This window comes from Myxocyprinus asiaticus, chromosome 15 (assembly GCF_019703515.2).
Source record: "Myxocyprinus asiaticus isolate MX2 ecotype Aquarium Trade chromosome 15, UBuf_Myxa_2, whole genome shotgun sequence".
NCBI lineage: Eukaryota > Metazoa > Chordata > Actinopteri > Cypriniformes > Catostomidae > Myxocyprinus > Myxocyprinus asiaticus.
The window spans coordinates 19286912-19306335 of NC_059358.1; the positions used below are offsets into that span (position 1 = coordinate 19286912).

Sequence of the window (19424 nt, forward strand, 5' to 3'; positions counted from 1 at the left end):
AATACATTTAAACTCAGTTTTTCCACAATTCCTGACATTTAATTGTAGAAAAAAGTCCCTGTCTTAGGTCAGTTGTGATCACTATTTTAAGAATGTGAAATGTCAGAATAATAGTAGAGAGAATTATTTGTTTCAGCTTTTATTTCTTTCCACTAATTGGCTCTATAACTCTACTCTCTCCTCTCCACCAATAATTGGTGTGTGGTGAGCGTACTGGTGCACTATGGCTGCTGTCGCATCATCCAGGTGGATGCTGCACACTGGTGGTGATGGAGGAGAGTCCCCTGTTCACCGTGTAAAGCGCTTTGAGTGTAGTGTCAGAAAAGCGCTGTATAAATGTAATTCATTAATTCTTTCATCACATTCCCAGTGGGTCAGAAGTTTATATACGCTTTGTTAGTATTTGGTAGCATTGCCTTTAAATTGTTTAACTTCGGTCAAACATTTTGGGTAGCCTTCCGCAAGCTTCTCACAATAAGTTGCTGGAATTTTGGCCAATTCCTCCTGACAGAACTGGTGTAACCGAGTCAGGTTTGTAGTCCTCCTTGCTCGCACATGCTTTTTCGGTTCTGCCCACAAATGTTCTATCAGACTGAGTTCAGGGCTTTGTGATGGCCAATCCAATACCTTGACTTTGTTGTCCTTAAGCCATTTTACCACAACTTTGGAGGTATGCTTGGGGTCATTGTCCATTTGGAAGACCTATTTGCGACTGAGTTTTAACTTCCTGGCTTATGTCTTGAGATGTTGCTTCAATATACAATATCCACATAAATTTCCTTCTTCATGATGCCATCTATTTTTTGAAGTGCACAAGGCCCTCCTGCAGCAAAGCACCCCACAACATGATGCTGCCACCCCCATGCTTCACAGTTGGGATGGTGTTCTTCAGCTTGCAAGTCTCACTCTTTTTCCTCCAAACATAACAATGGTCATTATGGTCAAACAGTTAAAATTTTGTTTCATTAGACCAGAGGACATTTCTCAAAAAGTCAGATCTTTGTCCCCATGTGCACTTGCAAACTGTAGTCTGGCTTTTTATGGTGGCTTTGGAGCAGTGGCTTCTTCCTTGCTGAGCAGCCTTTCAGGTTATATAGATATAGGATTCGTTTTACTGTGGATATAGATACATGTCTGCCTGTTTCCTCCAGCATCTTCACAAGGTCCTTTGCTGTTGTTCTGGGATTGATTTGCACTTTTCACACCAAACTACATTCATCTCTAGGAGACAGAATGCATCTCCTTCCAGAGCGGTATGATGGCTGCATGGTCCCATGGTGTTTATACTTGCGTACTATTGTTTGTACAGATGAGCATGGTACCTTCAGGTGTTTGGAAATTGCTCCCAAGGATGAACCAGACTTGTGGAGATCCACAAATTTGTTTCTGGGGTCTTGGCTTATTTCTTTTGATTCTCCCATGATGTCAAACAAAGAGGCACTGAGTTTGAAGGTAGGCCTTAAAATACATCCACAGGTACACCTCCAATTCAGTACACCTCCTATTAGAAGCTAATTGGCTAATTGTCTAAAGGCTTGACATAATTTTCCAAGCTGCTTAAAGGCTCAGTTAACTTAGTGTATGTAAACTTCTGACCCACTGGAATTGTGATATAGTCAATTAAAAGTGAAACAATCTGTCTGTAAACAATTGTTGGAAAAATTACTCATGTCATGAACAAAGTAGATGTCCTAAACGACTTGCCAAAACTATAGTTTGGTAATATTTTTTTTCTCTCCTTTTTCTCCCCAATTTGGAATGCCCAATTCCCAATATGCTCCAAGTCCTTGTGGTGATGTAGTGACTCATATCAATCAGGGTGGTGGAGGAGTCTGAGTCTGAGACTGTCAATCTGCGCACCTTATCACGTGGCTTGTTGAGCACGTTACCGTGGAGACATAGTGCGTGTGGAGGCTTCATGCTATTCTCTGCAGCATCCACGCACAACTCACCACGCTCCCCACTGAGAGCGCCCCACGTTATAGTGACCATGAGGAGGTTACCCCATGTGACTCTACCCTCTCTAGCAACCGGGCCAATTTGGTTGCTGAGGAGACCTGGCTGGAGTCACTCAGCACACCCTGGATTCGAACTTGCAACTCCAGGGGTGGTAGTCGGCGTCTTTACTTGCTGAGCTAACCAGGCCCCTTAGTTTGGTAATATTAAATCTGTAGAGTGGTTAAAAAATGAGTTTTAATGACTTCAACCTAAGTGTATGTAAACTTCTGACTTCAACTGTATATAGCAGTTTCTCAAACTCCCTAAATAAACAACTTCTTCATTTTGTAAAATGTTACAACTCATAAGCAGAACACTGTTAGTTAAAGGTATTCACTAGTACATATCTAGTATGTAAGAATAAAAAGAGTGTATATTAATATAATAAGATTCAGAGTTCATTCAAATATACTTCAATCGATCTTGCAAAAATGCCGCTTGACACTGTTTGATCTCTAAATATTCACAGATTGCCTAAAGTGAGGGTTTATACCACCATTGAGTCCCATGAAAAGTGTCACCCCTGTTGATTCTCAATGGAAGACTTTCTGCCTTCAGGATTACTGGAAGCTTGTGTTGTTGTTGGACCTTCAAATGACAAACTCAAGGAGGTGTACCAGGTAGAGTATAGCTAATCCTTATGTTTGATCTGACATAACTAACAATCAGGGAAATCTGTTCATTAATATATACTGCACTGTATTGACTGTGAAAGCTCAGTGTCTGTTGCCAAAAATATAACAGTTAACCTTCATGTATGTTGTAACAACAATTATGTGAATTAATATGAATCAAATGTCCTTCTAGTCAACTTACAGTAGTTGTATTATTGGGTGAAATGAACATATAATGTAGTAAAACTGCAAAAAAGCCTTTGTGTTGAAGTACATGACCATCATGCCTTAACCACTTTGGATTAGGCCCGAGAACTATAGAATAATACAGTATGTGATGGAATTCCTGATTACTATAGTTTTGCATTTGATGTTTGTAGGTGAATTTTCGTTAACCCTTTATTGAAAAGCTACATGCTCGTTATTGGAAAATATTACTTTTGAAAACTACAGACATTTTACATTGATGTATTTGAATATTTATAGGGGAACTAAGTTAGGTGGGAAAGTTTAAGTATTTTTTTACACTTAAATGTTTTACATGTAAAAGAAGTGATTAGTATTTTTGACACATAGGCCTATGTTGTAAAAGCTACTCTATTTTTCATAAATGAAGCCTCCCCTCATGGTCACTGCCATGTTGAGACCAGCCAAATGCTACTCACTTTATCTCAGTAACCCTCCTATTATTGGACAAAGATTGTAGAACAAATGAATCACGGGTGACAAATGCACCTGCATATGCAAAAACATTTGCATTCGCTCCTAATTGTTTTCTTTCAGGAGAACCATCATGTTCACTGGGATTTGATGTAACAAATCCTCTGTATTTCTGTGTTTGACAAGTCTCTGCCACAGGTGAATGGAGCTCCTCTACCTATGCTTGACCCTGTGGTCCTAGAGGTTAATGCGCCTCCTTTTGTGACCAAAGGAAACATCAGTGAACCAGGCGTGGGAAGCCTCAAACGGACTCAGCGACGATGCTCCTTCATTAAGAAGAAGAAAGACAGGCCCTTGATTGACACTGGAAAAACCAAGGAGGAACCCCAAGAGGATGTCAGCATTCCCAAAGATCTCGATCTGGTGGCCCTGCCACAACTTTGCTTTCCAGGTGAAACAAACTTGTGGAAAACCTTTAGATAATGCGCAAGATAACTGAATTCTTACTAGTTGATGAAGCAGAACATTGTATCTGTTATAAATCTGTCCCACACAGCTCTCTGATATCATACAGTACATTGTACAATGCAACACATGAGACTCAAAGAGTGTAAAACTCTAGGGCTAGGCAAAGGCAAAGTTCAGCACACTGTACTATGAAGATGAATTAAAGCTATAAACTTTAAACAGTACAGTGTATGGTAGCTGTAACATTAGTTTAGAATGATTAGATTAGAATGACATTCATTCATTTCTTTCTTTTAAACTAGGGGGGCTTCAGGTAACTCAGGAGCAGAGGGAAGAACAATTCCACTTTCTGGTGTTCACTGACGTCTTTGGAAACCAGTCACATGGAGTAGTTCTCCAGTACTATAGACCTATACAGGTCAGAGTCTTCTCAAGATTACTAAAATGACCTACAGTACTGTGAAAATGTTTTAGGCACTTGTGAAAAATGTTGCATAGTGAGGATGTCTTAAAAAATAATGACATAAATAGTTTTCATTTATCACTTAATGTCATACAAAGTCCAGTAAACAGTAAACTGGTTAATTCACCAAAGTGGCATTCAACTGATCACAAAGTATAGTCAGGACATTACTGGTGTAAATAAAAAAAGGTAAATCAATATTCGGTGTGACCACCTTTGCCTTTAAAACAGCACCAATTCTCCTAGGTACACCTGGACACAGTTTTTCTTGATTGTTGGCAGATAGGATGTTCCAAGCTTCCTGGAGAATTCGCCACAGCATCTATTTAGGCTGTCTCAATTGCTTCTGTCTCTTTATGTAATCTCAGACTGACACGATGTTCAGTGGGGGGCTTTGTGGGATTTTCTTGTAAAAGCACTTACATTAATTCTTCTGTTAAAACTTGTATATTATTTGAGCTGTATATTTATAAAAATAGTTTTTTTTTTTTTTTTTTTTTTTTTTACGGTTATTTTAGGGTTTACAGTGTTACATCATAGATTTATATCCAAAGTCCTAAAATTGGATGTAACTTTACACAGAAAAGGTTAGTAAGCGATTTTATCATCATCAACAATGAGGTTAACACACATATTGTTTACGTCTTGTGGCTATGCTTTTGAAACCGTGAGTATTTTAATGTTTACGATTGGGCCCCATTCACATCCATTGCACGTGCCTCACTGTGACCCAGATTTTTTCTTTTTTTTTAAGAAAAGGAGGGACTAGTCAAAATGAATTTTTTTGGTAATCAACATTATGCCACAAATGCTGTCGTTTGAGTTTACTTGTATGGAACCTGGACTATTCCTTTAATTGAAACCCAAGTGGCAGCATTTTAAAGAAAAGTAACTATAATGGGATTACTGAACAAAACCTTACTTCATTACAGGAAAAGGTAATTTGATTGCAGTGCTTTGTTACAGTATGTGTTACTCCCATCACTGTTCCTAACATGTGTATAAGGTGTGAAGCTGACACAGTTTTCATTAAGGCACTGGTGTATTCAATCTTTTTATTTTAAACTTGATTATACAGGAAGGAATGCTGTATCAGAATGGACACCGGTCCTCCAAGAAGTCTCCACCACTCTATGCAGCCTATGGGATATGTGTTATATCAAAATATCCATATTATAATGCTCTCAAGGACAGCCTGTCCAGGTATGACCAATTCAAGAGATTTACTTTTCTAAATAAAATTAAAAAAATAAAAACAAAGAACAAATTTGGGCCACGTGCCAGGAATTGGCACATCACAATGAGAATTCCGCTTTCATAATTTCCATTGTAATTTTGCATTAGGTGGATTAAAGCAGGAACGTTTAAAGTAAATACTGTTTTCTCTGCTGTGTTTACCAGGAATATTTCCGCTTGTAATAAATAGTTCATTTCAAAGCCAGTAATATAATAATATCTATTAAGACATTCAATGTCCCCTTCTGTAGTCTCTTAGGTCAGCTCAAAATATGCCAAAGGACTGATATGGAAGAGCAAGTGAAAGAATTCTCAGCCAAACTGGCTCTGGTCCCAATTCCTCCTCCTGGTCAGCTGCATGTGGTGGGTTTACCTTAGGCATCTAATGTCTTTTAGGCCTGTTGCACATTGCACGTGCTGACTGCAGCGAACTGCACCTTGTGCTGTGTGTTCACACTGACAGCGTTTCTGCTGCAAAATAGTACTGCGGCAATATTCTGAAAATAAAGTGATTTCTGGGTCACCACATTGAGTATTTCCTATGATAATGGCCATAAATTATTAAATGGTTATTGGGAGTTGGCAAATGAGAACTAATACAAACTATATTCATAAAAACCAAACTAAAAAGATGTTATTGATAAACAGGTTTATAGAGCATTTTCAGTATATTTTCTGTTCCGCACAATTATTTGCAACAAAAATAAACTCAGCGTGCGGTGTGAAATATGCTTAAGAGATGGGATCCTGCACTGTAAAATGTTTTGTATTCAAGTCAAAAATATTATTTAATCTGAATGAATCAACCTGACAAATTAGGTAACACCAATGAAAGTCATTTTTATGGCCTAGATAAAGTAGAAAAAGATCCTTGCGGTAATAAATGCATGTGAATTATATTTATATATTTTCTGGCTTCCCTTCTCAAGCTTCCAGAGATAGATTTGAGTGTTTCAGTTAATGGAGTATTTCTCTGTTTCCTTTCAGATGTTCACCTTGCATCCTCTCACAGTTGTACTTCCATCCAGAGAAGATAAAAATCATCCTGTCATTGACCTGGACCTGCATCTTCCATTCCTCTGCTTCAAGTCCAGAGAGCTGCTGCAGGTCTCACACATAAATGCTTTGAATGTCTGAATAGAGTTGTGCTCAAAAGTTTGCATACCCTGGCAGAAATTGTGAAATTTTGGCATTGATTTTTAAAATATGACTGATCATGCAAAAAAACTGTCTTTTATTTAAGGATAGTGATCATATGAAGCCATTTATTATCACATAGTTGTTTGGCTCCTTTTTAAATCATAATGATAACAGAAATCACCCAAATGGCCCTGATCAAAAGTTTACATACCCTTGAATGTTTGGCCTTGTTACAGACACACAAGGTGACACATGCAGCTTTAAATGGCAATTAAAGGTTAATTTCCCACACCTGTGGCTTTTTAAATTGCAATTAGTGTCTGTGTATAAATAGTCAATGAGTTTGTTAGCTCTCACGTGGATGCACTGAGCAGGCTGGATACTGAGCCATGGGGAGCAGAAACGAACTGTCAAAAGACCTGCGTAACAAGGTAATGGAACTTTATAAAGATGGAAAAGGATATAAAAATATATCCAAAGCCTTGAAAATACCAGTCAGTACTGTTCAATCACTTATGAAGAAGTGGAAAATTCGGGGATCTCTTGATACCAAGCCACGGTCAGGTAGACCAAGAAAGATTTCAGCCACAACTGTCAGAAGAATTGTATGGGATATAAAGAAAAACCCACAAGTAACCTCAGGAGAAATACAGGCTGTTCTAGAAAAAGACGGTGTGGTTGTTTCAAGGAGCACAATATGACAATACTTGAACAAAAATGAGCTGCATGGTCTAGTTGCCAGAAGGAAGCCTTTACTGCGCCAATGCCACAAAAAAGCCCGGTTACAATATGCCCGACAACACCTTGACACGCCTCACAGCTTCTGGCACACTGTAATTTGGAGTGACGAGACCAAAATAGAGCTTTATGGTCACAACCATAAGCACTATGTTTGGAGAGGGGTCAACAAGGCCTAAAGTGAAAAGAATACCATCCCCACTGTGAAGCATAGTGGTGGCTCACTGATGTTTTGGGTGTGTGTGAGCTCTAAAGGCACGGGGAATCTTGTGAAAATTGATGGCAAGATGAATGCAGCATGTTATCAGAAAATACTGGCAGACAATTTGCATTCTTCTGCATGAAAGCTGCTCATGGGACGCTCTTGGACTTTCCAGCATGACAATGACCCTAAGCACAAGGCCAAGTTGACCCTCCAGTGGTTACAGCAGAAAAAGGTGAAGGTTCTGGAGTGGCCATCACAGTCTCCTAACCTTAATATCGTCGAGCCACTCTGGGGAGATCTTAAACGTGCGGTTTATGCAAGACGACCAAAGACTTTGCATGATCTTGAGGCATTTTGCCAAGATGAATGGGCAGCTATACCACCTGCAAGAATTTGGGGTCTCAAAGACAACTATTACAAAAGACTGCACGCTGTCATTGATGCTAAAGGGGGCAATACACTGTATTAAGAACTAAGGGTATGCAGACTTTTGAACAGGGGACATTTCATTTTTTTCTTTGTTGCCATGTTTTGTTTTATGCCATTCTGTTATAACCTACAGCTGAATATGAATCCCATAAGAAATAAAAGAAATGTGTTTTGCCTGCTCATTCTTTAAAATGGTACATATATTACCAATTCTCCAAGGGTATGCAAACTTTTGAGCACAACTGTATGTAAACAATAATAGGGGGTTTGCTTTTCAGCGGTTTGAGTGAATGCAGTCTGTCAGTAAGGGACAACCAAATACAACATATCAAGCTCACAGTGTTTTGATGCTTAATTTTGTTTAGTATTCTCTTTAATCTATACACTCTTGATGCAATAATGCATTTGGGATGAAAAACTACTGTAAATACTGTAGCTTTGGCCCTCAGAAATAATTTCACTTATGTCTGTTCTTCCACAGATAATTACCAGTATACTCACAGAACAGCGTCTGGTGTTCTTCTCTTCTGACTGGGCCAAACTGACCCTGATCGCAGAGTGCTTCATGCTGTATATTCGACCACTGCGCTGGCAGCACCCGCTTGTGCCTATACTCTCCCGACAGATGCTTGACTTTGTCATGGCACCGACCGCCTTCCTTATGGGATGCCATCTCAACTACTATGAGGAAGTTGCCATAGTAAGGTTCCCTTAAAGGAATAGTTCACCCAAAAATTAAAATTCTCTCATCATTTACTCACCCTCATGCCATCCCAGGTGTGTATGACTTTCTTTCATCTGCTGAACACAAATGGAGATTTTAGAAGAATATCTCAGCTCTGTAGGTCCATACAATGCAAGTGAATGGGTGCCAAAATTTTGAAGCTCCAAAATCCACATAAGGGCAACATAAAAGTAATCCAGACAACTCCAGCGATTGAATCAATGTCTTCAGAACCAATTTTTCTTTCTTTTTTTTTTTTTACTATAAATTCTCCTACCTGCTCAATCAATCTCCACTTCAGTTTCACTTTCCCATTCTTCTTCTTCTGTTTGAGGAGAAATAAAATGACTTAAATATTAATCTGTTTCTCACCCTCACATCATATCATGTCAGAACACATGGATTTAACCACTGGAGTAATATGGATTACTTTATGATGCTTTAATGTGAATTTTGGAGCTTCAAAATGTTTCAAAATCAATTCACTTCCATTGTGAGGACATACAGAGTTGGAATATTCTTTTAAAAATCTGAATTTGTGTTCTACAGAAGAAAGTCATACACATCAGGGATGCCAGGAGGATGAGTAAATGATGAGAGAATTAAAAATTTTGTTGAACTATCTCTTTAACTCATTCAGTTGTTCTTTGGTTTTCAGTTAATATAAAGTATTAAGTGATGTTTTTAATTCCTTATATTCAATTCATTTAAATTTGACCACACTTTAGGAATTTCTAGTACATCAGTCAAGAACCCATTTAGTCAGAGCCATGTCAGAGCCATGATTAAGCACACGCTCCAAACATGTTGATTTCTTTTTCCATCTCTCTTTAGTCCTTTCAAATAAATGGTGGCAATAGCTAAAAAAAAAAGAAAATTATTGACATCAATAAAATGTATTGAATGCCAGCTTAATTTTTAGATCTGTCAAATGATTGTCCTCTGAATCATACTGGTATAATAAATGTGTCTTATCCATTTATCAGGAAACAGATGGCCTGATTCTGATCAATATTGATGAGGGAACAGTGAGCTCCTCTGGCTGTCATGATGTTGACATTCCAGAAGTCCCGCAGGCAGCTGCTCAGTGTTTTAAGAGACGGTAAGGAACGTTTAACCATATTAAGATCCAATTTCCTGTCTTGCTCTTGATGTTTGCTTGTAATTGGTTTGTTGTGATCTTTATACAGAAGAAAGGGTCTTCAGCTACACTATGACCTGGAAATGGTTCATCAGGGCATGCGTACAGATATGAATGAGCTGCGTATGCAGAGAAGACACTGGCAACACAGACTTAATAGGGATATACAGAACATCACCCTGGAGCTAATTGTTAACATGTTTAGGTCAGTAAGAGTCTGGATCAGAGCTGTATCAGTCATCGAAGTATGTGTAATTCAGAATATTGTTGTGTTCTTTTTCTCAGAGATGTCAATGATCACCTCAATTATAAGCACAGAGTCTTTAACACTAATGAGTTTCTAAGGACCAGGGAACCAGGGAACCAACCATTTTATAAAACGGTGATTTTCTGTTTTTGATAAAATGTCTATTAGAACTTTAGAAACAGAACCAAACTAGATGACTGATGGCTTTTTCTTCATCACAGGTTTTGGAAACACACATTTTTCACTCCTTCTTGAAAGACCGTTTGAATGGAAAAATGGATTCATTTACCCGAATGGAGCTAAGTACTCGGACACAAGTCCAAAAGTTAGTTGAAGCTGTTTTGTCCTTTTCTGGCTGTGTTGCCATTTTCTTCACTTAAAGTTGTGTGCATAAAGTTACATTTATTTAAAGGTGAAGTGTGTAATTTCTGCACTATAGTGGCACCAAACAGAATTACAAAAATAAAATATGTTTTCAAACAACCTTTGCCAACACCCCTCAGACTTATCACGCCCTTTTGCACCCTCTGAGTCCCTATGAACAAATAGGCCATACTCAATAAAAGGTGATAAACAAGACCACTATAATATAAACACACCAGATAGAACATGTTGCAGAGGAAACGACTCGTCAGATAACATTGCCGGATTAAACGCCAGCTGGTGTGCGGGGGATTGAGCACAAGAGGTAGGATAGTTCTTGGTAACTAGTAAGCATAGCGATACATATTACGAGTATCTTACGAATTTATCTGAAGCTCGACAGTAATGAGCTAACTAGTGTGGCAATACCAGAGCGTAACTTACCTGTCGAGAAGCAACACGGAAAAATTTCTTCAAAGTCCTCCACCTTGTAAATGTTCACTCTGGTTTTACTCCATTCTCTGTCTCTTTGTCTTTTAGTAAGTCTTCGAATTTTGGCGAAGTTAAGTTTCATTTCCTCTGTAACACGTCTGCCATGGATGTTCATATTCTCCCAATTGAACAGTTCACTACAAGTAGCCACGCCCCAAACTCACGCTATAGGTTGAGCTAGAAAGGGATGGGTGGAGCTGAGCAGGCTGCTCAAAATATTAACATTAATGTTTTGATAGTGCCTGGGAGGCTCAGTGTTTACACTTTTGGGGGATGTAAACCCACGAATGGCTTACTTATAGTTGTCAATTAATAAACTGGGATATGAGAAGGTATTTTGACATAAAAAAGTTACACACTTCACCTTTAACATTATTTATAAAAATAGACGGATGGACGGACAGTCCGATGGATAGATCAATGGATGGATAAAGTATCCTAAGAATATTTAGAATGTATTTTTAATTTGTCTTGCAGATGGAGGGCATTCGTAGATTCCTCTCGCAGACCCACCGTAAAGCAGATGGCTTTGAAAAACGGCTGCTCAGAGAACAGTCCGAGTAAAGGTTTGGGCATGAGTCATCCTAACCTGGGTGACGAGAGCCACCTGAGTGTCCCTACACTGACGTCTCCAACTAAGATTATTCCTGAAACATGTAAGAGATTTACAGTAATCTAAAGCACTGGCACAGCTCAGTTGACAGTTGAGTTTTTGTTGTGGTGTTAAAGCTGAAGTGCGTTATTTTAGCTCACTAGCATCGGAATAGCATAAATAATTAATGTCTTCAAACAGGTTTTCCAAACTCTTCCCCAGTCTTTCATTGGTCTGCATTAGTTGAGCCAATGTTGCTGTGTCAGACTGGTTAAGATGCTCCAACAAACAGAGCAATGTATTGAAAGCATGATCGTGTTCACCACATGAGCACTTCAGTTTTAGCTTCTTGTATTTTTGCAAAAATCACAGAACATTCATGATTTCTAATTACTCTTCCAAATACTTTATTCCTGAAGCTCTAAATATACCAGACAGACCAGTCAAGATCTTCAAACTGCCAAGTTTCCCTCCTCCCTTGAACTATCCATATGTATGCCATTACTTTGGAGACCTTGTCCTCCAGTTGAACAAAGCCATATCAGCCATCCCACCTGATGACTCCTTGCTGCTAGCCAGATACTTCTACGTCCGCGGCCTCATCAACATGCAGCGTTCCAAGCGTTTAGAGGCCCTCAGTGACTTTCAGAACCTCTACAAAACAGATATTGAGATTTTTCCTGGAGAGGTGGTAAAGACGTTGGTGGACTCACTGCAGACAGAGGAGAAAGCCCAGGCAGAGAAGAGATCTGAGCTCAAATGGCTTATCGGTCAGGTGAAGAACAACGATAAGAGTGAGCATGTGGAATCAGATGATCACGTGAAGAAATTTGAGCTGCCCAAGACTGCCATGTCGCTGGAGGAGTTTGTGAAGTGCACTCAGGAAGCTGACATTGTGCGCGATGTGGCCACCACCCAGAGATTGTTTGAGGCTTTGACTGCTGGTATGTTTGTACAGCTCTTTGTCACCGCAAGGGGGGGGGGGGGGTGGTCTTAACATTTAAAAATGTTATTGCTACGTTGGCGTGATGTAGTCATTTATTGAGTCATATAAAATTATATTTTACACTTTTGTTACCAATTTAAGCTAATTTTATGGCTGCCTGACAACACACTTCTTTAGATTGTATGTAATTGTTGAAGCCCTTAAGTTGTGTTCTCTACACCAGGGGTTTTCAAACTGGGTCCACGAAGCCCTAGCTGGCTGCAAGGTAAAAATGTGTGAAAATGTAGAAAACAAAGTTTGACTTATTGCAGTTTCAATTTGCTTTGTGAAGACTGGTTGGAAATAATGAGATTAATCATGATTATCTTATTTGACAGCTATAGTTTTTAACCATATTAAATAAAAATTAAAAAAATCTGAATATATGTTTGTGATTAAAAAATTATGTTTTTCTTGAACCTTAGTATTTAATGCAGTATTTGAATTTTATTAAAAAATGTTTCTCTTCAGGTCTATATAGTATAAACATTAATAGTGAAAATAAGGTGATAAGGAAAAAGATACATTGTAAACTTTTGACTTTTGTATGACAATATAAAAGCTAATTATTTAATTTGGCTGACATGTTAACTTTATGATATCACACTATTTTCTCACACAATAAAATTTGGCCTTAACACATGATAATACATAGCTGTCTTCATATTTTAGGGAGGGTGGTCCCTCGCAAGGGTGCCATATTTTTGGGGGTCCTTGGCATTAAAAAGTTGAAAACCCCTGCTCTATACTATTCAGTCTCTTCAATCTTTATCCCTCATGTCTACATGATATGGCAAAAAGTATATGGACACCTCCTGTAAATTGACAGATGAGTGGAAGCTAATATACTACATGTAGCTGTTATTAATGCTCATGGTTTTGAAATTAAATGTTCAACAAGCACATATGGGGGTGGTGTTTAGTTGTCAACATACCTTTGGTCATCTAGTGTATGTATTAAAAGACAAAAAATAGGGGCCTGGGTAGCATAGCGAGTAAAGACGCTGACTACCACCCCTGGAGTCACGAGTTCGAATCCAGGGCGTGCTGAGTGACTCCAGGTCTCCTAAGCAACCAAACTGGAATAGCGTGTGATGCCTCCACACACGCTATGTCTCCACAGTAACGCGCTTAACAAGCCACATAATAAGATGTGCAGGCTGACAGTCTCAGACGCAGAGACAGCTGAGAATCATCCTCCGCCTCCCAAATTGAGGCGAGTCACTATGCCACCACAAGGACTTAGAGCACATTGGGAATTCCAAATTGTGGAGAAAAAGGGGAGAAAAAAAAAGACTAAAAAACAGAGGAGGCAATTGACTTCCACATTTGTTTAAAGACTTAATAATCTATTAGGATATAATTCCCTAGTGCCCCAGGGTCTTTAAAGCATAATTTGGTTTTGAAAGTTGAAAAATGAATGCATAGGGCTGTTCCAAGATCAGAGATCTACTACTCTCATGAAGATGGTGAGCAAAGTTCACACTTAAGTCATAAATATTACAGAGTGTGCCTGCATGTTTTCATAGCCGGAGTTGCACTGGAACACTGTTTATGGGTTTTGTGGCATGCTTTTTACTAATAAAAGACTACTGTAGGCAACAGAGTACAACTGACCAATTAACCTGTACACATATTCTGTTTTTCCTTACCTTGTGATGTGTTATTTTTGTGTTGATTAGTTTTTTGTTCATACTTTGCTTAAAGTATATTTTTTATGTCAGGGCCTTGGACTTCTTTTATTTTGTGTTCATGTGTCTGAGGTGGCGAGCTCCAAAAAGAAACATGAGCAAAAGAAAAAGAGTGAAATCCAGTTGAAATTGATCATCCCTATGCACTCACTCCAAAGGACAGAGCTCTTGATGTGGGCACTCTGCTGGATGCATGTTAATACTGTATAGTGTATGAATTCATGTCTTGCGGTAGGGCCCTTTGTGAAAAAAATCACTTTCTTTTAATTGTAATTTTCTTTAGTTTGAAACGACCCTTTAAAGGGGACATATTATGCTAAATTAAACATTAAAAAATTTATAAATAACACAGAGAACACACTAAGTCAATCATCTTACTGTATTGTGCATAACAAAGGTTGAGTAATGAAATATGAAAAATTCATAATAACTTTTCAAATAATGACCAGTTTCATTACACAGAAAATCTTCATTGCATGACCACTCATGCGGGACTGTGGAGGACGGCAATCAGTTTATATTGTAACTGAAACAGAACAACAGCTTCATTGTTATGGAATAAGGTAGTTAGGGACTAGTTGCTACGTTACACACAGCACAATGTTTTTGTCCACGTTTTTCGTGCAACGTGCAAACAAGCAAATTCAGAAAGCCAAATTGCAAACATTTAAAAAGTATAAACTGCGAAACTTACGACTTGCAAATCTGAAGTTGAGTAATGGAGAGTTTGTATTGATTCATCCTTGATCATTAAAATCCAGCCTTGTGTTGACCATCGTTGATGAAGCAGTCTGAGTTAGCACAAGCGGCTCTAGCGAGGAGATAAATATGGCGGACTGTGCACTGCTTGCTCAGGTTTTAATGAGGGCAGATCTAAGCTACTCGGGTGGATCTCTTCGCCAGTCTTTCCACTTTTGATGTCACAAGGCTCGGTTTATTGATGGGAAAAGGAAAGAAATGAGGGGATGGTCTTTTACCATATTTTGTTGTTGTCTACACACACTGGGGACACATGTTCAAAAAATGGAAAAAGTGGATTTTGCATAATATGTCCCCTTCTCGCAGTGCCCTTCAAGGGTGCAAAAATGCAGTTTGGAAAATGCCCAAATGAATTTCAAGACCCTGACATAAAACAATCAGTGAGGGAACCAGGTCCTTCCTTTTTCAGACAGAAGTTCAGAACAAGGACAAACTTCAAAATAAAACTCTTGACATAGCAAACAGCAAAAAGACATATGAACACAAGACAAAAGAATTCCAAGACCCTGACAACAATAAAGAGTACATACTAGAGTCATCATTAAGCTGAAATGTGTAATTTTTGCCATGTTAAAATACTTTCTTCTATCCCAACTTAAAATGCAGAGACAAATACAAGTTAGCAATTTTCATTGGTTCATTTCCCCAAAAAGCTTTACAAGGTACAAAACAATTTTCTGTTCAAAGCATTGCTCTGTCACAACAAATGGAGGGCAGGAGAATCTTTTTGAAAGACCATTGGCAGATGAGGGGAATGTTAGAAAATTATAATTGTTTATGCAGTCTGTTACTGCTACAGTGAGGCAAAAATTACACAATTCAACTTTAAGTTGTTCTGGAGGACTTTGTTGTTACAGTGTATTTGCTTTGATAACATTCTCATTTGTCTCTCTCAGGTGAACAAAAGCAAATTGATCCAGAGATGTTCAGAGTATTTTACACTTTCTGGAAGGAGACAGAGGCAGAAGCACAGGATGTTCACCTACCTGTTGAGGTGGTGGAACTTCTGGACAGCAGTGAGTGTGTGTACAAGCTGTCCAGTTCTGTGAAGACTAGTTATGGTGTGGGTAAAATTGCCATGACCCAGAAGAGACTCTTCCTGCTGACCACAGGCAGGCCGAGATATGTTGAGATCACCAAGTTTGGAGACATTGAGGTTTGCATCATCATACCCATAATATTCCATTTAAACTGAGGAAAGTTTCTTTTTTTTTTTTAACCATATGAATCTTGTGAACCTTGGCAGGAAGTGAAGATCTCTGCAGCTCCATTCCTCCTGTTGAGAATCCCCTCTCTGAAGATCAAGAACAAACTGAAGAAAGAGATTTTCGAGGCTAATTTAAAATCAGAGTGTGAACTGTGGAACCTGATGGTCATGGAAATGTGGGCAGGGAAAATCATGGCAGACAACCATAAGGTACAGTTTACCTGTTTGTGGAATATCTTAGACTGGGGAGGGAATAATAAAAAATAAAAAAAACTTTAAATTAAAATAGACACTGTCTTATTATGCGATTATGCATACTTAATTCATCAGAGCATATTTTTCTAAAGAAATAAATTTTTTGTTTTCTTTATTCAAAATGCAATGGCGCAGATTTTGTTTGAACATTGTCTTATTTCCCTCTACTTCTCTATCGATCTATATGAGTTTATTAACATTGGGAAGTAATGAAAGTTTAATTTGTCCTCTTGCTAAAATAATAACAGGATTGTGCCATTAATATCTATAGGCCATTACCCTGTCAGCCACTAACACATCCTTGTACTATATTAAGAGTCCCAAAGCATTTATGATCAAAATATATTTTCATTCCAACACATAACATAGTGCATAATTACATAACAATTTATGCACGGATAAATCTAAATTAATATTCACAGCATACTCTTAAATATTTGTGCACTATGTATCTCAAACATTCTTCCCTTCAGAAAATTTAAATTCTTATCTGCTCATCTGAAATGCCTGCTGGCTGCTGTCCTCACCTGTTCCTCACACCCTAAACCTTGTTATCAACAAATACACCAGGAAAACAAATACACCAGGAAAAAACCAACAACTAAGGCAGTACGATCAAATGCCAATGGTTAAAATCACGTCATGTTTTAATTATGTTTTTACGTCATGTTTTAATTATGAGTCTTCAAAAATAAAAATAAAAAAGTTTTCCATTTTGGATAGCTACACTGACACCATAGCATGCCGAAGTTTCTTAAACATACACTCTACAAGGGTAATCACTGCAGCCATTTAGTGTGTTTTATGACAATGGGGTGTGTAGAATAATGGAAGTTTCCACGATCACATAGACACTTTGCTACACCCTTCCAGTATTTTTCCATTTTTCCATTTCCTGTCGGGACACATGCACAAACATGCACTCAGACACATACTTCAGTTATTCTTTGTATCTGCTGTTCATTGTGTTGGATTTATTAAGATCTCAATATTATTTCCTTACACTACCGTTCAAAAGTTTGGGGTCACTTGCCTGAAATGTTTCTCATGATCTTAAAAACCTTTTGATAAAAATATAATTGTGCCAACATATTAATTTATTTCATTATAAAACTAAAATGTAATAAAAAAAAATAAAAAATGGATTTTTCAAGAAAATTTGAAATGGATGACATGGACCGAATAATTAAGAAAAGTAGCCAATAAGTGCCCAGCATAGATGGAAACTCCTTCAATACTGTTTAAAAAGTATCCCAGGGTGATACCTCAAGAAGTTGGTTGAGAAAATCCCAAGAGTACACTTCTGCAAAATCTAGGCAAAGTGTGGCCAAAAGTGTGGAAGATGCTAATAATAATTCCCATATTTCCATTTCTATTATTCCATAGTTGTGACGACTTTACTATTATTCTTAAATGTGAAAAAAAAAAAAATAACTAAATAAAGAATGAGTAAGTGACCCTAAACTTTTGAAAGGTAGAGTATATGGGGCATGACTGTTTTCAATTTTAACCAGTTCTTATGTTTTAAATCACAAAAGGGCAAAGACTCAGATAAGCTGATCTGTTATCATTTGTATTCATCAGGACCCTCAGTATGTGCAACAAGCACTGACCAATGTCCTGCTTATGGATGCAGTGGTGGGCTGTTTACAGACACAAAAAGCTGTCCTCGCTGCCTCCAAACTGGCCTATTATGACAAGCTAAGACATGAAGGTGTGAATGACTCTATAACATATCCTGTCTGGTTTTTAATTTGATATTATTATGAAAAGTTGACTTTGAATCTCTTCCTGTAAGAACAACTACTGTATATTGAATCTCTTGTTTTTATTCTCGCAGTGCCTATGATCATTCCAAAACCCACAGCAGAGACTCTCAAACACAAGATTAATCCATTTCAGAACATGTCAACCTCTCAGTCTGTTGATGTGCTGCTTTACACCCCAGGTCTGCATACAGGAAGATTTGGTGAAATGGTTATTTAAAGAAATAATTCACCCAAACAAGTAATGTCTTTTACTCACCCTCATTCATTTAGAATTCGTAGGACTTCTTTTGTGGACCAAAGATGTGAATGTGTGAAGAAAGTCCTGGCCATATTTTGTTCCATATAATGAACTTTAATGAGGACTGGGGCTGTCGAGCTCCAAAATGACAAAGTGTGGCCCGTACGACAAAACAATTTTGTGAGAAACAGACTGAAATTTAAAGGAATATTCCGGGTTCAATGCTGTCGATTGAGCTTAACTTGTATTGAATCCAGAAAATTCCTTTAAGATATTAATTTAGGACATTATGTAGCCATGTTTTAATGCTTTATCCCAGAATTAATCCACACTGATCTGAATTCCTCCTGTCAAAACTGACCCTTCTACTGGTGTTCAGCTAGAGTCTTTCTCCACGAAAAGTTGCCCGTTCGCACCTAACATGTTTGCATCGTCTGTGCTGTTTTTCAATTGTTTTTCTATGTAAACATGCACAAGATGGAACGTCTCTGATCGTTGTAGTGCATCTTGCTATTTTTTCAGCATCTCACACAAGCGGCATGTTTTTAAGATGCCTTTGAATGCGTCTTAAGACACCTGCTTTCTGTTCCATTCGTTGTCTAGCTTTTTTAATTCCAAAAAATGCATTCGGTCTTAACTGTCGCTTATACGACTCTTTCAGCAGAATGTAAATACTATATTTGTACACTTCGTGACAAAGTTGGCCTGGTTACATGTGTTTTAGCAGTGTCTCATGACAAAATCAAAATTAACGCTGATGAATTGACCAATTGGCATTTGTGAAACTGTTGAGTAGGAACAAGGGGAGCACTCAGGAGGTTTGACCCAAATGCCTGCCTCATCAAATATCCTCCACTAAACCCTCCAAATTACTGATGACGTAATACAGCTAATCGAGTTATGTGGACAAGAAATACTACAGTGCTTACTAGTGTGCTTGGATCCAAAGTAGGATATCATTACATTTTATTACATGTTTAAGTCAGTGTTTTTTGTTTTTATTTGAATAG

The 19424-nt window shown here is 38.1% G+C and overlaps 1 protein-coding gene across 2 annotated transcripts in view; it reads left to right on the plus strand.

Moving 5' to 3' along the window:
- The window catches only part of dennd3b (DENN/MADD domain containing 3b), a 31435-nt gene that overhangs the window by 4353 nt on the left and 7658 nt on the right, over positions 1-19424 (plus strand). The window contains exons 3-20 of one of the 2 annotated variants that reach the window (XM_051718565.1): positions 2468-2618; positions 3459-3723; positions 4043-4158; positions 5282-5406; positions 5691-5802; positions 6427-6546; positions 8433-8651; positions 9662-9777; positions 9866-10021; positions 10102-10198; positions 10285-10388; positions 11396-11574; positions 11930-12454; positions 12680-12721; positions 15842-16101; positions 16192-16362; positions 17992-18121; positions 18248-18355. In XM_051718565.1, coding sequence (XP_051574525.1) covers positions 2535-2618; positions 3459-3723; positions 4043-4158; positions 5282-5406; positions 5691-5802; positions 6427-6546; positions 8433-8651; positions 9662-9777; positions 9866-10021; positions 10102-10198; positions 10285-10388; positions 11396-11574; positions 11930-12454; positions 12680-12721; positions 15842-16101; positions 16192-16362; positions 17992-18121; positions 18248-18355 — 2929 coding nt within the window. In that variant the 5' untranslated portion in view covers positions 2468-2534. The remainder of the gene's footprint in view (positions 1-2467; positions 2619-3458; positions 3724-4042; positions 4159-5281; positions 5407-5690; positions 5803-6426; positions 6547-8432; positions 8652-9661; positions 9778-9865; positions 10022-10101; positions 10199-10284; positions 10389-11395; positions 11575-11929; positions 12455-12679; positions 12722-15841; positions 16102-16191; positions 16363-17991; positions 18122-18247; positions 18356-19424) is intronic. The other variant, XM_051718566.1, reaches the window with a different exon arrangement.